Genomic DNA, 16105 nt, shown 5'->3' on the forward strand with positions numbered 1-16105 from the left:
GATGCATTAAATTGATCAAAAGTGACAGTAAAGACATTTTAATTATTAAAATTTGTAAAAATTGCTTTTTAAATAAATGTTGTCTTTTATAACACAATCCTTAAAAACGTACAGTCATCTACAAAAACATCTAGTGCATGTATGTCACGGCAGAAATTCACAGCATTTAATCGCCTTTGTGCCTTCATTACTTCATTTTAAATGGTCCTGTGGTGTAACAAACTATTCCATACAACCTCAATTATTATTTTTAAGAGCAGTTTTAGTGACTTATAGCATTTCACACCACAGGATACTTCAGAAACTGCATCTGCAGCTTCATATAAAGGAGGCTCTTGGATTTGGTGCTTTAGGGGCATGAACAATGAGACAATTAGAATGATGTGAGAGATTATGTGTAGTCAGTGTCCAACCCATTAAACCCAAACCAAATTCCTTGAATTTACTGTAGTGAAAGGCATAAACCTTCTCAAAAAGCAATACAAATCCATCTCTTTTATCTTGCAAGAAAGGCACAATTGATACAAGCAGCACAAATGATTTTGATTCCATCTCAATGATTTTAATCCAGTTCACATCAGCGTCTCTTAAGTGGAGGAAAAAGTGGGTTAGATCTCATGAGTCGACTCTATTTTTCTAGAAGCAACATGGATCTTTTTCTGCTGTACGAGTCTTGCGAGATGTTTAACTTCCGGTGGAAATAAAACCATGATTTAATGAAGTTCTGCACTAAAAATGACGAAACCGGCATGAAGCTTTTGAAACTGCATGGCATTTAAATAATTCCAGCTTTGCTATTTAATTTACAATAGAAATGTGTCTGTATAATGCATCAAGAAATGTTGCTGTGCACTAAAACATAGACAAGACAGCAGCAGAAAATCTATATCCTGTAGAATGATGCATTCCTTCCAATGTAAGGTGCATCATAAATAGTTTGTAACAAATGGGTTTTATAAACCCATAGCTCCAAGAGGATCTATATCACATGCTAATGCATCTGTTTTTAACTTTTATGTGGACTTTGAAGTGCATTTCAAATGCATGCGTTATATCATCAAAATGTAATATAAATATAAAGTATTAGCCTACCAGGAGACATGACTTGTCTTTTCCATTCTAAAGATATAAACACCTTTAAATTATGTTTAATTTCTTAACAGCTTCGGCATTTATTATTGTAGAACAGTCAGACTTGTCAGGCTATGTCCTTAAAGCACCAAATGAATACAGCAATCGCTTCTTAAGTTTAACTAGAAATTCAAAGAGGAAAAACACTGAAGAAATTTACTAACAGTAACTGACAGCTTGGGCACAGTGACACAAATACTTAGTTTAGTGCTTTTGAGGTCAGTGCATGTTACCGTAAGCCCAAAACATTGAGGTGAACATGGTTTAATTTGGGAAAAGTTGGGTTTTGCTATCCTAGTCTTCATTCGAGTTACAGAAGCCATAGGCTACTTGGTGACTATTGCAGTCATCTCACTTTCCACCCATGCTTGAGCTAACCAAAGGCCAGTGGGCTTGGGGCTGGATGAGGACAGTTAATTTTTGGGCTGTGTTCCATTTACTGTTTTGTTTCTGCAGCTAATACGCAGCATAAGAAGATTTATTAAATGTAGGAGCAGAGCCATCATCTGACACCTAGAGTCATCAGGCACCCAAAGGTCAGCTCTGTCTGTCTGTTAAATGCCACAGAAATGTCATAAACATAAAAATGGATGGGAAGTAACTGAACGGGATTTAGAATGCCATTCAGAATTTCTGAACAGCTCAAATCCCTCAAGAAAGGAAACATTAAATCATTTAAGAAGTCTGTGTTAATAGATTCTTCTACAGCATTCTTTTCTCATCAAAAACACAATTTTTTGTTGGCAGTCAATTACATGGTCTTATCACTTTGTAATTATGTAGTAAATAGTTTTCAAAAGCAGGCAAGCATTTCCTTATTTGTCATTGACCCAGCACGGTATTTGCTTGTGAACCTTGCTTCACTTTTTTTTCAGGTTACATGCTGACTGCTGTTAAGATGCTAGATTTGAAGGTCTGGAATAGTATTCTTTTAATCGCAAAGGAGCAGAGTGAAGAATTGAGGAGAGGAAGGTAGGAAAGCCCGGTCAGGGAATCCTAATGACTTTATTGATTTTGACACAGACATGTATAAATGCCTGACAACACAGCACGCCATCAGAGTTCATCACCGAAACAGAAGGAAAAACTGCCCACAAATCTCATCTAAACGACTTTGACAAATGACTCTTTACATACAAGCAGGAAGGAGCTCTAGAATCTCACAGAGATCCAAATTACTGAAGGAGGCATTAACATTGCAGGCATAAATTACTGTCTTTAAAAATGTAGTCTGTTGATCTGTAAAGCAAATCTGCACATTCTGTTGCTGTGAGAAAAGTCTCAAACCTAAATTTCCTTGAATTTTAACATGCTCGTTTTTGAGAAGCAAACGAGCGCTCTCATTTCTGCTCCATCCCCCAATACGATCCCCCTCCCAGCAGTAAAATCCCATTCCAGTCTGCCTGTGTGCAATTGCCTCAACCCAGTGATTTATGAAAAGGAGGAAAAATCTCTGTGCAGATGGGACTGAGAGGTTAGAAAGAGGTATAAATATTCCTAATCATCTATTCAGCTGCCCCCGAGGTCCCTCCGTAATAGACAGTATATCTTCTAGTGCCATTAACCCGTGAGATCAGCCGTGGTTGCGTGTTACGGGGACATGAGAAGCAAATTACACCGAACCACTCGCGATCACACCTGTGTCCTATTCTCTAGCGTAACCCGAGTGTTGTTATCGTCACCTTCACCGTTAGAATATTGACAGTGGGATTGTTTTCTGAGAGAAAAGCGCAAGTTGAAAGCACCGCTTGTCCTTTGTAGTGTGAATTAGGTCTTTGTTAGTGATTCTGTTTGATCATCTCTAATTAAAAAGCACATCCGTAACATATCCCAGTGTTTTTTTTAATGGTTTATGAACAGTCCTTGCTGTAAAAAGTTTTTTATGCTAAATTAATTACAAATTGCAATCTAAAGTATATTGTCTTTATATTCAGTAATCTAGATAGATGGTTTGATAGTTTGCTGTCTCTAGCATTTGTGTGTATATGCATTTAAACTTAACATTCACTGAAGAAAATGGGCGTAGAAACAATTTTCAGTCAGAAATTGCACAGTTAGAAAAACAGGAGCGAAACATTGAATTAACCTTAAACTTTGAGGGTTAAAACACTCTCAAATATTTTGAATTTGGACTGCAATACCTAGTTCAACCACTCGGTGTCAATCCTAAATGCAGCAGTTTTGCTCTAGCAATTCTGTAACTTGGAAAAATCTTCAGTGTTTGTGAAATGACTTTTTGCGTTTTTAGAAGGTTTCAATCTAATACATTTAATCGATAGCAACATGTTAATGAAAGCCTATTTTCTCTCGTATAACTGCGACTGTCACAGCATGTTTGCTGAAAAGTGGAAATGGGTTTACCATATCACACTATACACTGACCTGTAGAAGGGCTGCAAGTGGAAGTCAAGCTTAATTAACTAATTAACTGAAACTTCCAGCTGCTGGTTGCAGCATCTGTTGTTGGAATCTTCTGCGAGTGTCTCCGGTGAGAATTAATTTAGTCCCTCTGCTAACGAGCCATTGGTGGGTCAAATCTGCTCCCTTCAGAGGACTTCAAAAACAAGATATATGCATAATTACTCTTTGCAAAGTATGTTTGGAAATACAGTAGCTAATCTGTTCAAATGAAACGTGCATGGGGGTAGTTGCGTTCACAGCATTATCTAATTTATGCATGTATTGCTGCCCTGGTAAACACTGAAATGGGGACAGTCGTGTGTTTAAAAAGCGCCCTCTTGTGGTTGTACATGGAGCCTGCAGCGGTAATAAATGAAAGGGGAGGATTGGCAGCAGCACAACTATTAGGTTGAAAAACAAAATGTTAAACACTCCAGCTGGGAGGTTTGAAGAAAAAAACTGATCTTGTATAAACATCTTTACACCACCCGTTAGTGTATTTCCACATGAACATTTGTTGCTGAGTTTCAGACACAAGAGAATGTTTGATGGACACCACAAGGAGGCAGCAAATGTGTTTCACCAATATGATGCTTCTGTGCAGAGTTTGCCATCCATCAGTGCTCTCTCTGTTGGTTGTAGTTAATTAGAGGGTCTTGCCAAAGCGAGCATCAATAATCACTTGTTTGGGTTTGAATAATCCATTCAACAACTACAGTACCTAGCAATGCCATATCTACATGCTAACAACCGCTTAAATAACTTTGCAACCGAATACCAATTTGGCAACCACATGCAATTTTGAAATAGCTTACTGAATATTTCTCAATAAAGAGCAATCAATGTGTATGTACAAGAAAATCTAAAGTTATGTGTGTGTGTGTGTGTGTTCTGTTTAAATTTTAGTTAAGGTTTTATTTTATTTTTTGAATAATTTTTTTTAATATGTATATTCATTTTTATTTCAGTTTTAGTTATATTAATACATTAAGTTTTGTACATTAACTAAAATAAAATGAGAAATATTGCTTTGGAAACTGGCCGAAATATGTATATTTTATTTGATCATTGATAAAAACAATTTTTAGGTCTTAGTTAACCATAATAATCCTGACACTAAAAAAGCATATATTTGCATTTTTTGAAGCTGCTGTCAATAAATGCGTTTCAACACCTGATTTCTAAAGTCAAATGCCAAGACTAACAATGCGTAAGTCTTATAATCTGTAAATCATTTGATCGTATGATTGAGAAAGTATTAGAGCAAAAGATAAAAAAAACTATCGCTTCATTTATCCAGCCAAGCGGCCTCAGTTTTACTCCAAAATCCCTGACTCATGTTGTAAGATTAATTACAAAGGAATTTTCCCTTCCTTTTCTCCCCAGTGACGGAGGAGAACAATGAACAGAGAGGGCTGGATGGACAGATGGGAGAGGAGTGTATATGACAGTGGGAGGTAAACCCAAGAGATGACATGGGTCACCACACGTGCAAAAGAAACCTGCTGGATTTCCCATTGTCTATACTCAACCCAAAGTAAATGGACAAACAATTGACTTTGTGAACAAAATAACAATTATGTATTCATTTTTTAGTATTATTTTTGACTCATTTAGTCAGAACATTATCAGCTTAATCAATCGAGGCAGTGCCTGGGGGTCATTGTATTCTTCAGGAGCCATACGTGTTCATTTGGAGAGGGTCTTTGTGCTAATTTCTTAAAAGATGGTAGCTTTTTGGATCGCTTCTTAGATTTCAAATGTGAGAGGGTCACCTGATCTGCTGGGGCTTATTAGGAGGGGCTTCATGACATGCAATAGCTTAGGATCTCTTCAGTAGTGATCTCTGTATAGTGTTTGTGTGTGTACACATATGCCGTGCGTGGGAATAGTACCTTGGCAAACCTAATCCTCTAACTGGCCATTCGTCTTACAACTTGGAATTTCAGCTGGTTTCCAAATGATAAGCTTTAGACAAATCAGCGTGCTTTTAAGTTGCCTAAGAATTCTCGAACACTAGTTGACATTATGCATTAGTCAGTCTGATTGAAAATAATTATAAGCATTACTGTGATGCGAGTTTATTCCATGAACATTCCTATTGATATTTATTGAAGGCCTGACCCATATGAGAGAATATTTTGGATCCAACTATCTTAACAAATTTTAATAGAAGTAATGAGGTCAAATCCTTGGTAGTTAAAATCATAAAACAATACATAGAGTCTGCTTTAGAAGTTTAGACTTTTATCTAGTATAAACTATTCAAATCCAAAGTAAACTAGACTGTAAGTTAAATTGTATTTTTTTGTAAAAGTTCAGAGCCAATGATGTACAGCTAGTTTTTTTTTAATTAATTTTTTATTTAATTTATTTGTCTGTGATATTGTACACAAATATTTTGTTCCTTTTCCTATTCTAAACTGTTACTTCATTGGCAGCGGTGCTTAAACCAGACAGTATTTTTCACCGCTGTTCGAATACAGTTTGTTTTACGCCCTTCAATCATGTTTCACTTATCATGTCGTGTTGACAACTCTTAAGTACTGCGTGATATGAGCATGTGATGCGGACAGACAGGCCTCATCAAAGTGTTTCCTGTCAAGGCTAATGATGTGTGGGCAGATGTTTGTAACGTGGCTGTGTTATGGAGGTCACCGGAAATCTCTAGAACATCTGGAAAAACACAATTATCTAAACTGACAAAGCAGGTGGAGATATTATCTTTTTATTCCCTAGAAACATCTCCCATACAATACTTTCCCCACTTGTTTTCTTTCTCAAGATTCTCTGAGCATCCAGAGGGGAATCATGTTAATTTACCATTTCTGTAACTTTGAGGCTAAATATCAATGGGTCCATAGGAGATTCTGCACTGTATGAGAAAGTCTTAATTGTTCAGATGATCAGTACAAAAGAGCTGATACATTCAGGCAGTTGACTGTCTTTTTGAATGAGTCATTGAATCATTTGTTCAACCGATTTGTTCAAAAATCATTCAGGAATGAAACTTCATTATTGAGTGTTCTGCTTTGTTCAGTATCTATTTTCCATGATGCATTAAAAACTGAATATTGTAATATTATATTTAAAATGTAAGTTACTCAACATTAACCTTTTATTTGTTGATCTGTTGTATAAAGGCAGTATCATGTTAATCCAACGTCTTCTCAGAAGCTTGTTCTTTTGATGTACAAAGTGTGATATTAATGTTTACAAACAAAACTGTTGACACAGACAGAATGCATTGTACTACTTTTGTAAACATGCGTTTACCCAAGTGAAAAAAATACTTTTTAAAATAAATTTATTTTTTGCTTAGTATGCTACAAATACATTTAGATATTTATGTGCTAAATAAAATACCATGCAATTATACTTTTAGTGTACTAAACTGGTATACTTAGAGTCTGCTAAACTGGAACAGCTAATGTTCTCTAACTAAAGATATGATTATAAATGTTTGATTGTGCTGATGTGAAACTATTGCAAGCATTCTGATAATATACAGAGATCATACAATCCCGATTAATAGTGATATAAAAAAAAAACATTTAGGCATAATGTTTAGAAATATAAAAGAAATATAACTTTATCAAATAAAGTTGAATTATAATTTTATATCAGCAGGTTTTAAGTGGTGTGTCAATAATGTTAATCGATTTAAAAGTATACTGAATATGAAATACATTTATTTCAAATACATTATAGCATAGGTTTTTTTAGTAGGGCAGATGGACATTTATCAGTTGTGCTCGAGTCTAGGCTCTTTTACATTTTCTTTCAAAAGTTGAAAATTTAAACTTTCAAGAAGCGTGTTTTTATGCATTCTGTGTAAAATGCTTTAGGATATGGTGATATGACACTTCGTATGATATGACCTTCCCTTTCAATAAACAGGAACAACAGCTTTAGGGAACAGTTTATTGAGAGATAATAACCCTCAATTATATCTGATTTTAGCCTACAGTAGTTAAAAAAATGGGACAAAAGATAAGATAAAACAATCAACACTTAACTAGCACTTGTTCAAATGTTTTTCACATGGTGTATAATAAAGGATATAACATGACCTATGTTATGCCATAAACTGAAATACAACCGATTATATTTAATTCTTTTAAAAACTCTCATGGATTTGTAAGGCGTTCATATGAAAGATGAAGAAATTTTTGTCTGAGAATGTGCACTTGAACTCGACAGGAAATAATGCCTACATTGAAGAAAACGAACAAAGGGGCGCCATGTGCAGACAGCGAGAGTGTGAATTAACCCTTCTATTATTGTGGCATAAAAATACTGTTCCCCCTCAGGATAAAAATGCTAATTTTGTTAAAACCTCAAACTATGCCACTATGCCATTCATATAGAGAAACAGTATAGCTAACGGTTTTGTTCATATTAAAGGCACTATTCATATTAAAGGTCATTGAGCACTTAATGTGGTGGGAAAAAAATGCATTTTAAAGCGCGTATTTGTCATAATAACGAGAACATCCATTTCTAACAGCTGTGAAAAATAGATTTCGGTTGTTCTGTTGAAATATGAAATATGTGCAATATGTTTTCTAAATATTTTCTTTTGTATTCCACAGAAGAAAGAAAGTCGGTTTTGGAGCAACATGAGGGTGAGTAAATGATAACAAATCTTATTTTTTTTTAATGAACTGTCCCTTTGAAGTTGAAGTGTGTAAACACTCATCTGTTTTCCATTGCTTGACAAAGTTGGCCTCAAAAACAGCAATGAAAAATTACACACTTCAGCTTTAATACTGTAATGTCATACTGTAAATTCTAAGATTAATTAAAAGATTCCTTTGACTTAATGACTAAAGATAAATTCTTCAACACTCTCCAGAAAAGTATATGGGTATTAAAAAGCTTTTAATAGTGGTTAAGGTAAAATATTGGTAGCATTTGAACAAAAAGAGTTTGATTGGTCAAAGAAGTATGCTCTCTTTTGTGGTCTTTTAATAATATATGTCAGCAAGAAGAGTTTTCTTTCTACCAAGTAGTTCACATGGATTTCCAGTAATTATCACAATCCCTGTGCTAAAGCTCTGTTTCTCATTGACGTAATCAACCGAACACGTTCAAAGTCAATATTTTAAAAGAGGCGGTTGTCTGTTCCAAAGACAACAAAATGGCGGGATTTTGTGAATATCTGTCTATGTTGTTGTCAGGAAACTGAAATCCAGCATGGAAATCGACCTTTACATCTGACACAACACAGATACTGTCTTTCCATGTGTCAGGAGCGAATGATGTCCGTCCTGATGGCTCAAGGAGAAGGTCAAAGGGTCTTTTGGCAGCAGATTCTTGGTCTTCGGAGGCTGAATTCCTTCATTCTGACTGTATGGCAGAGTCTTGAGAATCTGCAGAGCGGAGGAGACTTTCTTCTCATCTAATGAACAACACTTGGCTCATTCTCGCATTAAGAGGAAATGACTTTTCCTAGCCACTCTTCATCTCAAGTGCAGAATGGGGTGAGTGCATAAGTTCAGCTTTCGAGTGCATAACTTCTTTATTGTTCACGCTGCTGTGTTTGAGTCACATAAATGGTATTGTTGAGATCAGGATGCTACTGCAGTACATCTGTGTGATTTTGCAAATGTGGATATATATTACTATTTTTAATGTTTTTGAAAGAAGTTTCTTCTACTCATCAAGCCTGCATTTATTTGATCAAAAATACAGAAAAAATATAATATTGTGATATATTATTACAATTTAAAATAATTGTTTTTAAATTTATTATACTTTAAATTATCATTTATTTCTGTGATGCAAAGCTGAATTTTTAGGATCATTATCACATGATCCTTTAGAAATCATTCTAATATGATGATTCATTATCAAAGTTGGAAAAAGTTCTGCTGCTTAATATTTTTTCAGAACATGTGATACTTTTTAGGATACTTTGATAAAAAAAAAAAAAAAGAAGCTATGTTTTAAAAATATCAATATTTTGTAACAACAATATACACTACTGGCCAGTAATTTGGGGTCAGTAATTTTTTTTCTTTCTTTAAAAAAAAAATTAAATCAATACTTTTATTGAGCAAGGATGTGTTAAATTGATAAAAAGTGATAGTAAAGAAAATATATTATTAGAATATATATTATTAGAATTTGTATTTTTATTTTGAATAAATGAAGTTATTTTTAAAGGGACACTAAGTAGGAATTACTCCCATCTAGTGGTGAAATTGTATTTTGCATTCAAACTAATTTTGCACTCCAGCTCCTCGCTTTTTCAAATGCGCGTTGCATCTACGGTAGGCGATATGTACCAAAAAGCTTTGACGGGATGTCTTCTAATAGCACTTCGTCGAGTTTTCCTTCAGGTGAACAGGTGTGTTATTTCAAACAAACAGCAACATGACCATAAACAAACGAATGTTACAGTATGAATTACTGACTGTGGAAAACATGAAATATTGTAATTAGTAGTTATGTCTTCTTTATTCGTTATATTTTCTGAATAATGTGCATTGTTAGATATAAAAAAAATATTGTAATATAGATTGTAACACTGACTTACCTGTCGAGAAGAAAACTGGCCACTTCAGCGTCTCTTTTGAAATCTTTATCCAGCATTAGCTCTTTCCACCTAGAAAAAGCTTCCCCGACATTAACTCTTGTTTTCTGTAATCTACGTCACGTTTCCATTTCCGTTCTATTTTTGACTGTTTTGGCGACGATGTTTTCTTCTCCTGTGGCGCGGCATATGTATGGTCCATAATAAGAATGCAATCCAGACTTTTAAACTTGCCGGTGCAGTTTCAAGCGCCTCTCACTGCTCTGCACCTGCGTTTCTGGCTCTGACCGAAAACGCGTTGTGGAAACGCGTTGGCTTAGTACTTTTTGTCCCTCTCTGCTATTATAGTTTTGCAAGATGGCGGAACTACATGGAAGCCTCCGTGGACCTACCCGTCCCATGTATATAAATATAATAAATTCTTCATTTACAAGGATTAGTTTAAACATTGGCATAGGTATTTGTACACCATTGAGGGCATATTTATGAATAAAAATATTGATTTTAGATAATAAAATACCTAAAAAGTTACTTATTGTCCCTTTAACCTTTTATTCATCAAATATATTAGACAGCAGAACTGTTTCCAACACTCATAATAAATCAGAATATTAGAATGATTTCTAAATGATCATGTGATCGACTGGATGTTACATGTGACACTGAAGGCTGGAGTAATGATGCTGAAAATTCAGCTTTGCATCACAGGAATAAATTATTTATTTTAAGTATATTTAAATAGAAAACTATTATTGTTTTATTAAGTTGTTATAATATTTCACAATATTACTGTGTTTTTTTTTGTATTTTTGATCAAATAAATGCAGGCTTGATGAGCAGAAGAAACTTCTTTCAAAAACATTAAAAATAGTAATGTTTCCAAACTTTTGGTCTGTACTGTATATATATATATATATATATATATATATATATATATATATATATATATATATATATATACAAAACGTAAAATCTGAGTCAAAATTAGAAAAAAATATATAATATTGACACTGTAGAATTAATATAGAAAATATGGAAATTATATATGTATATTATAGATAGATAGATGGATCACAAAAAATATTTATAGCTAAAAAAGTTAAATAAGAATAAATAAAAAGTAAAAAAAAAAAAAAAAAAAAAAAAAAAACATATAATATTGACAATAAAAATATAGAAAAAATATATTTTTTCTCGATTTTATTCATTTCCATGGATTTTCCATGTTTGGAAAAATAAATCCCTCTTATTTCCAGATTTTCCTGGAGCTTTTACTTGTAGACTGTATTTGTTAAGACTTGAATTTAAATCCCGGTTTTAGTGGTTCTCTTATCCATCTCGCAGTCTGCCCTGTTCACGCCAGCGCTTTTACATTATTTTACTCCTTCCTCCTTTTTTCTTTGCACTGTGCTACTGTACTGCCTTTGAAGTCTTTTGAAGATATTAATCCTTCTTTTCATGCTTGATTCAAAATCCTTACTGATTATTTTCATGAAAGAATTTCAAACAACCAAGGAATTTATTTTTCATCCACTCTGGGTGTATTTTTGAGGGGGAAATTAATAGGAAATGATCTTGTAATACTTTTCATCTGACTGCAAGTCAGAGGTGGATGATAAATGCAAACAGATTGCATCCATGCAAAAGGTCTGTTTGCACTCATTCCTCAAAACTGTGAAAGTTGAGCCACTTCCTACATATCACATAATACATGCACAAGACAGACATGTGGATATGGAGATCGGAGTACACGATGTGATTTGGCTTTGTTAGAGATATGTTCAGTATGTTCCTATCCAATTACTTATTTCACACTCCTCAAAAGACATCTCATGATATTTACAGATCACATGGCAGTAGCTGGAATTAATAGATGGATCTGACAAAAAACCTAAAAATTTGTTAAACATAATAGTGTGTACAACAGTCTTGATCCCTGATACATATAAATACATTTTTACCTCCACCCATATATTTCTCAAGTCTGTTTACATGTGTTTGTAACAGTTCCATTTAATTACGAAGAAATGAATAGTTAGTTCCTGGCCTGAACAGGATATTACAAAAGATGAATACACTTTGTTCAGTGCTTGCCTTGACTCAGGTTTGCCAAGGTTGAACATCCCCACAAAATAAGCAGGGATATTTTATCCAAAAATGAAAATCCTGTCATCATTTACTCACCTTCATATCGTTCCATGTGTATTTTTTATCTCTGCTGAACACAAAAGATGATATTTTAAAGAATATTTCAGCTTTTTTGTCTAAACCAACGCTATCTCACGGCCAATTCGTACGTATTTTACGAGGTGGCTTATTCGTACGAATTTGTACGACCTCACTCGTACGATTTTATACGATTTGTTTAAACCCCAGTGATGGTTAGGTTTAGGGGCGGGGTTTGGTGTAGGTCATTCGTACAAATTCATACGAAATGTGCAACTTGTAAAATATGTACGATTTGGCAACAATCATATGAATTTGTACGAGTGTGGTCGTACGAATTCATACGTATAAGCCACCTTGTGAAAAATGTACGAATTGCCGTGAGATCGGGTTGTCTAAACCGTAAAAGTCAATAGGATCCAAAAGAAAGTCATATAGAAGACAGAAGGTCATACAGTACATGTTTGGAACAACTAATTTTTCACTTTTCGGTTAACTATTACTCTAAACCAGCCTTAACTTGTTTGCTGGCCTTAACTGGTCTGACTGGTCTTTTGGTACGTTTTAGAAGGATTTTGCTTCAGCTAAGCCCAGCAAACCAGCTGGAATACATCTAGTTTCATTTTTGTTGCTTGCTTTACTATAAATGTTGGTCAGATCTTGTGGATGGATCTTGGCCAGAATGAGCTTCTAGGTCGACCAGATGTTACCAGAAAGTCTAGCACAGGAGTATTATGATTAGATGTTAAAACCTTCACACAGTTTCCTTAAGAGTGGTCACTTCAGTTTTGATATTTTAGTCAGCCCTGATTTTTGTACCTGTGTCTGTGCTTATTGAAACTATGCCGATCACTCAAAACCTTCCTCCAGACTCATAGTTTTCTGAGAGTCCTGATCCCATGCCAATACCAACAAGAAACAATACTGTTTGGAATGCCACGGCCTGCAAACCTCAAAATCACATTTACATGGTTACATATGACCTCAAGTCTTTTACTTCATTGTGTGTCTGCAAACATGACAATTTGCTATCATGTATGTGGTTAAATCTTTTTTATGCTGCAAGAAACATCAATCACACTTGGAGGAAATTTGTATAGATTGCAATGTGCTTTGATTTTGACATCATTATACATCACCTTATTTGACCTTGCACATCTGTGCAGTTGCGAGAATGCATTACTTCGTCTCCAGCACTGAAAAGTGAGACCTTTATAACAGCCTGAGGAAAAAAGGAAGCAGAAGTGTCATGTATTTGTTTGACAGTGACCTCCATTCTGCAGTGTAAAACCGATCCAGAGCTGAATTCAGTATCTGTTGCAGGAAGCTCTGTTCTTTGAGGTTCTCTTATATCTATTATTGTGGTACTTGCCAAGACAAGCATCGTTATTATTTCTGATGAATAATTGTGAAACATTTTGTTAACTGACAAGGTTGTTTAACAGGCAAATTGGTTTCTGTACCTCCATTTCTATTGCTTTGAAATGCAGTGTTTTAGAAAATGTTGCAATTCAGTCATCGGATGGAAAAACACATGTTTATGAGTCTATGATTGGCCCCAAAATGTAAACAAACCGGTGTTGCTGGGAAGCTTCAACGCTGTGCAAATGAGCCTTGACGAATCTGGATGTTGCAAAATGGCACTGAATTAACAAGGTCCGACTTGCACTGGAATGCTTCATTTCATGTACAATTGTTATAGAAATCCCATTATAATTATGTTTCATTTTTGTAATGACCTCAGGATGTAGAAAAGTCTTCGGAAATCCTGAGCAAGTACCTCTCTGAATCTGCACGTCAGAAGAGCAGTTTTAATTTAAGAAATATTGCAGGAGTTACGTTTGTACAACAGTTCTGTAAACAACCAAATAATATCAACCATATGCTATTTTGTAGGCTACTTTTGCTATTTAGGATTTTTTTGCACTAACAAAAAATAGTTCAATTGCAATGTGGAAAGCCGTGTAAATGGAATTTTACTTATTGAACTGTATTGTTATTTATTCAGAGACAAGGAACCTAAATGATTCAGATGTGAAGATCTGTTCAGTTATTTGGAAAATGGATTGCGGTTGTATTTATAGATTTTTCTTTCTGTTTTATGCTGTAGTGATGTTGAGGTGACATCTCTGAGGTCATGCGCACTATCACCAGATTTGTGACTGCTGGTGTCAAATGTGAAATTCCAGTGATTACTTGTGTGTCTTTTCGATGTTTTGGTCTTCAGCTTGCTATTTTAAGAGGTTGACATATGCACTCTTAACAATCCTTCAACAAACACAAATCAAAGAGTTACGACTGGTTGAGTCACTTTTAACTCAGCCTGATGCAGACCACATAAGTCCACAGTGTGAGATTGTCTAGAAGTTTTAAGCCTTAGTCACTAGCTGCCGTGTGCTGTGAAGACATAAAAACACTATGAACTTTCATACTTGAAATTGTTTCATGTGTTGAGTTAAATTCTATTTGTTACTGAGACACCTTTCTATAAAATAATACTAACTTCAAAATGTGGAGACCCTTCATCTGCCAAATCATGATGCATTCATTGCTCGTTCTGATACAGCGTTCCTTTTTAGCTGATATTACCAAACATTTTTCATCAAATGTCAAAGCCCTAAACTTTTTCTCCTTGAATATTTTTTTTTTTTCATTTAGGAATTGATAATACTTAAAGTGTTCATTGCACTTTTAATGGCTAGAAGAGGCGACTTAAAAAATAGTTTTTTCATAACTTGATTTCCCTTTTTATAATGTTTCAATGATATCCATACTGCTGAAGTCTCTAGGAAAATGTTCTTTTTCCCCTAATATTTAGTCTAACCATAACCTAACTATAGCAATACAACGTTACAGTATAATTGAGAGCCATCAATTTGTACATTTATTAGACTTTAAAAAAACACAATTTATAATTCAATTGAACGTAAAACAGTCTTCACATAAACCCTTTATCATAAATGTCACATTTGCCTGTACTCTTCAGCAAGTAGGAAACATACAGAAAAAAATTGTTAAAACTTAATTAAATATAGATGAATCCTTAAAGCTACAAAAGTTACTGATTTCCTCTTTCTTCTTTTGTTCTTTGATTAACAGACATCACAACAGCTGGGATATCAGCTTATTTGACTGCTATTAATTTAAGAGCTGCCGCTGCTGAAAGTGACGTGGAATTGATACACATGCCGCACATGCACATATAGTTTCACTCGCATTTTAATATGATACACGCTACAGCGTGCGTGCAACTGAAGGGCACACACTACTAGCACAGTATATTGGCAGACAGGACAGGAACATTTATTTTTACTGACATATGACCTGACAACATCTCATCTGACCACAGTTCACTGTTGTTCTACTGAAGCTCCTCGTCACCTGTATCGTTTCAGCGCTCGTTTGACACGCGCCTGGTGCTGAAGTGAAATTGGATCTGAAAAGTCTCCTGTTTAATGTGGTCATAAAGAAGTTCTGCGTCTGAATTAATGCAATTCTTGCTTAGAAAAAGAGACAGAAGCAGCTGTTGTGAGTGGGGTGTCCAACTTTATCGCCACCCAAAAATATTTTGAACACCGTTAAACTGGAAAATTAATCGCCTGCATTAACGCGCTAATTTTGACAGCTACAGTTTTTTGAAAATTGCATATTTTAAATGTCAAAAATTTTGATTAAATTGTTTTTATTATTATTATTATTTTTTTTTTGGAATTTAAGAAGCTAAAAAACATTGTTTCTTGCAATTCTAAGAAAAAGCCAGATTTAATAAGAGATATAAGAGATATAAATTTAGAATTATGAGATATAAACTCCTCGATTCTTGGAATTCTAAGTCTACATCTTGCAATTCTGACTTTTTCCTCAGAA

The 16105-nt window shown here is 34.6% G+C and overlaps 1 protein-coding gene across 4 annotated transcripts in view; it reads left to right on the top strand.

Moving 5' to 3' along the window:
• The first annotated feature begins 1055 nt into the window (after positions 1-1055).
• Positions 1056-16105, top strand: part of LOC127959148 (nerve growth factor) — a 32975-nt gene continuing 17925 nt past the window's right edge. Inside the window, exons 1-5 of one of the 4 annotated variants that reach the window (XM_052558151.1) lie at positions 1056-1667; positions 2007-2103; positions 4918-5068; positions 8127-8159; positions 8715-9017. In XM_052558151.1, coding sequence (XP_052414111.1) covers positions 9013-9017 — 5 coding nt within the window. In that variant the 5' untranslated portion in view covers positions 1056-1667; positions 2007-2103; positions 4918-5068; positions 8127-8159; positions 8715-9012. The remainder of the gene's footprint in view (positions 1668-2006; positions 2104-4917; positions 5069-8126; positions 8160-8714; positions 9018-16105) is intronic. The other 3 variants (XM_052558150.1, XM_052558153.1, XM_052558152.1) reach the window with 3 other exon arrangements.

The sequence above is a fragment of the Carassius gibelio genome, chromosome B6, assembly GCF_023724105.1.
Source record: "Carassius gibelio isolate Cgi1373 ecotype wild population from Czech Republic chromosome B6, carGib1.2-hapl.c, whole genome shotgun sequence".
Lineage (NCBI taxonomy): Eukaryota > Metazoa > Chordata > Actinopteri > Cypriniformes > Cyprinidae > Carassius > Carassius gibelio.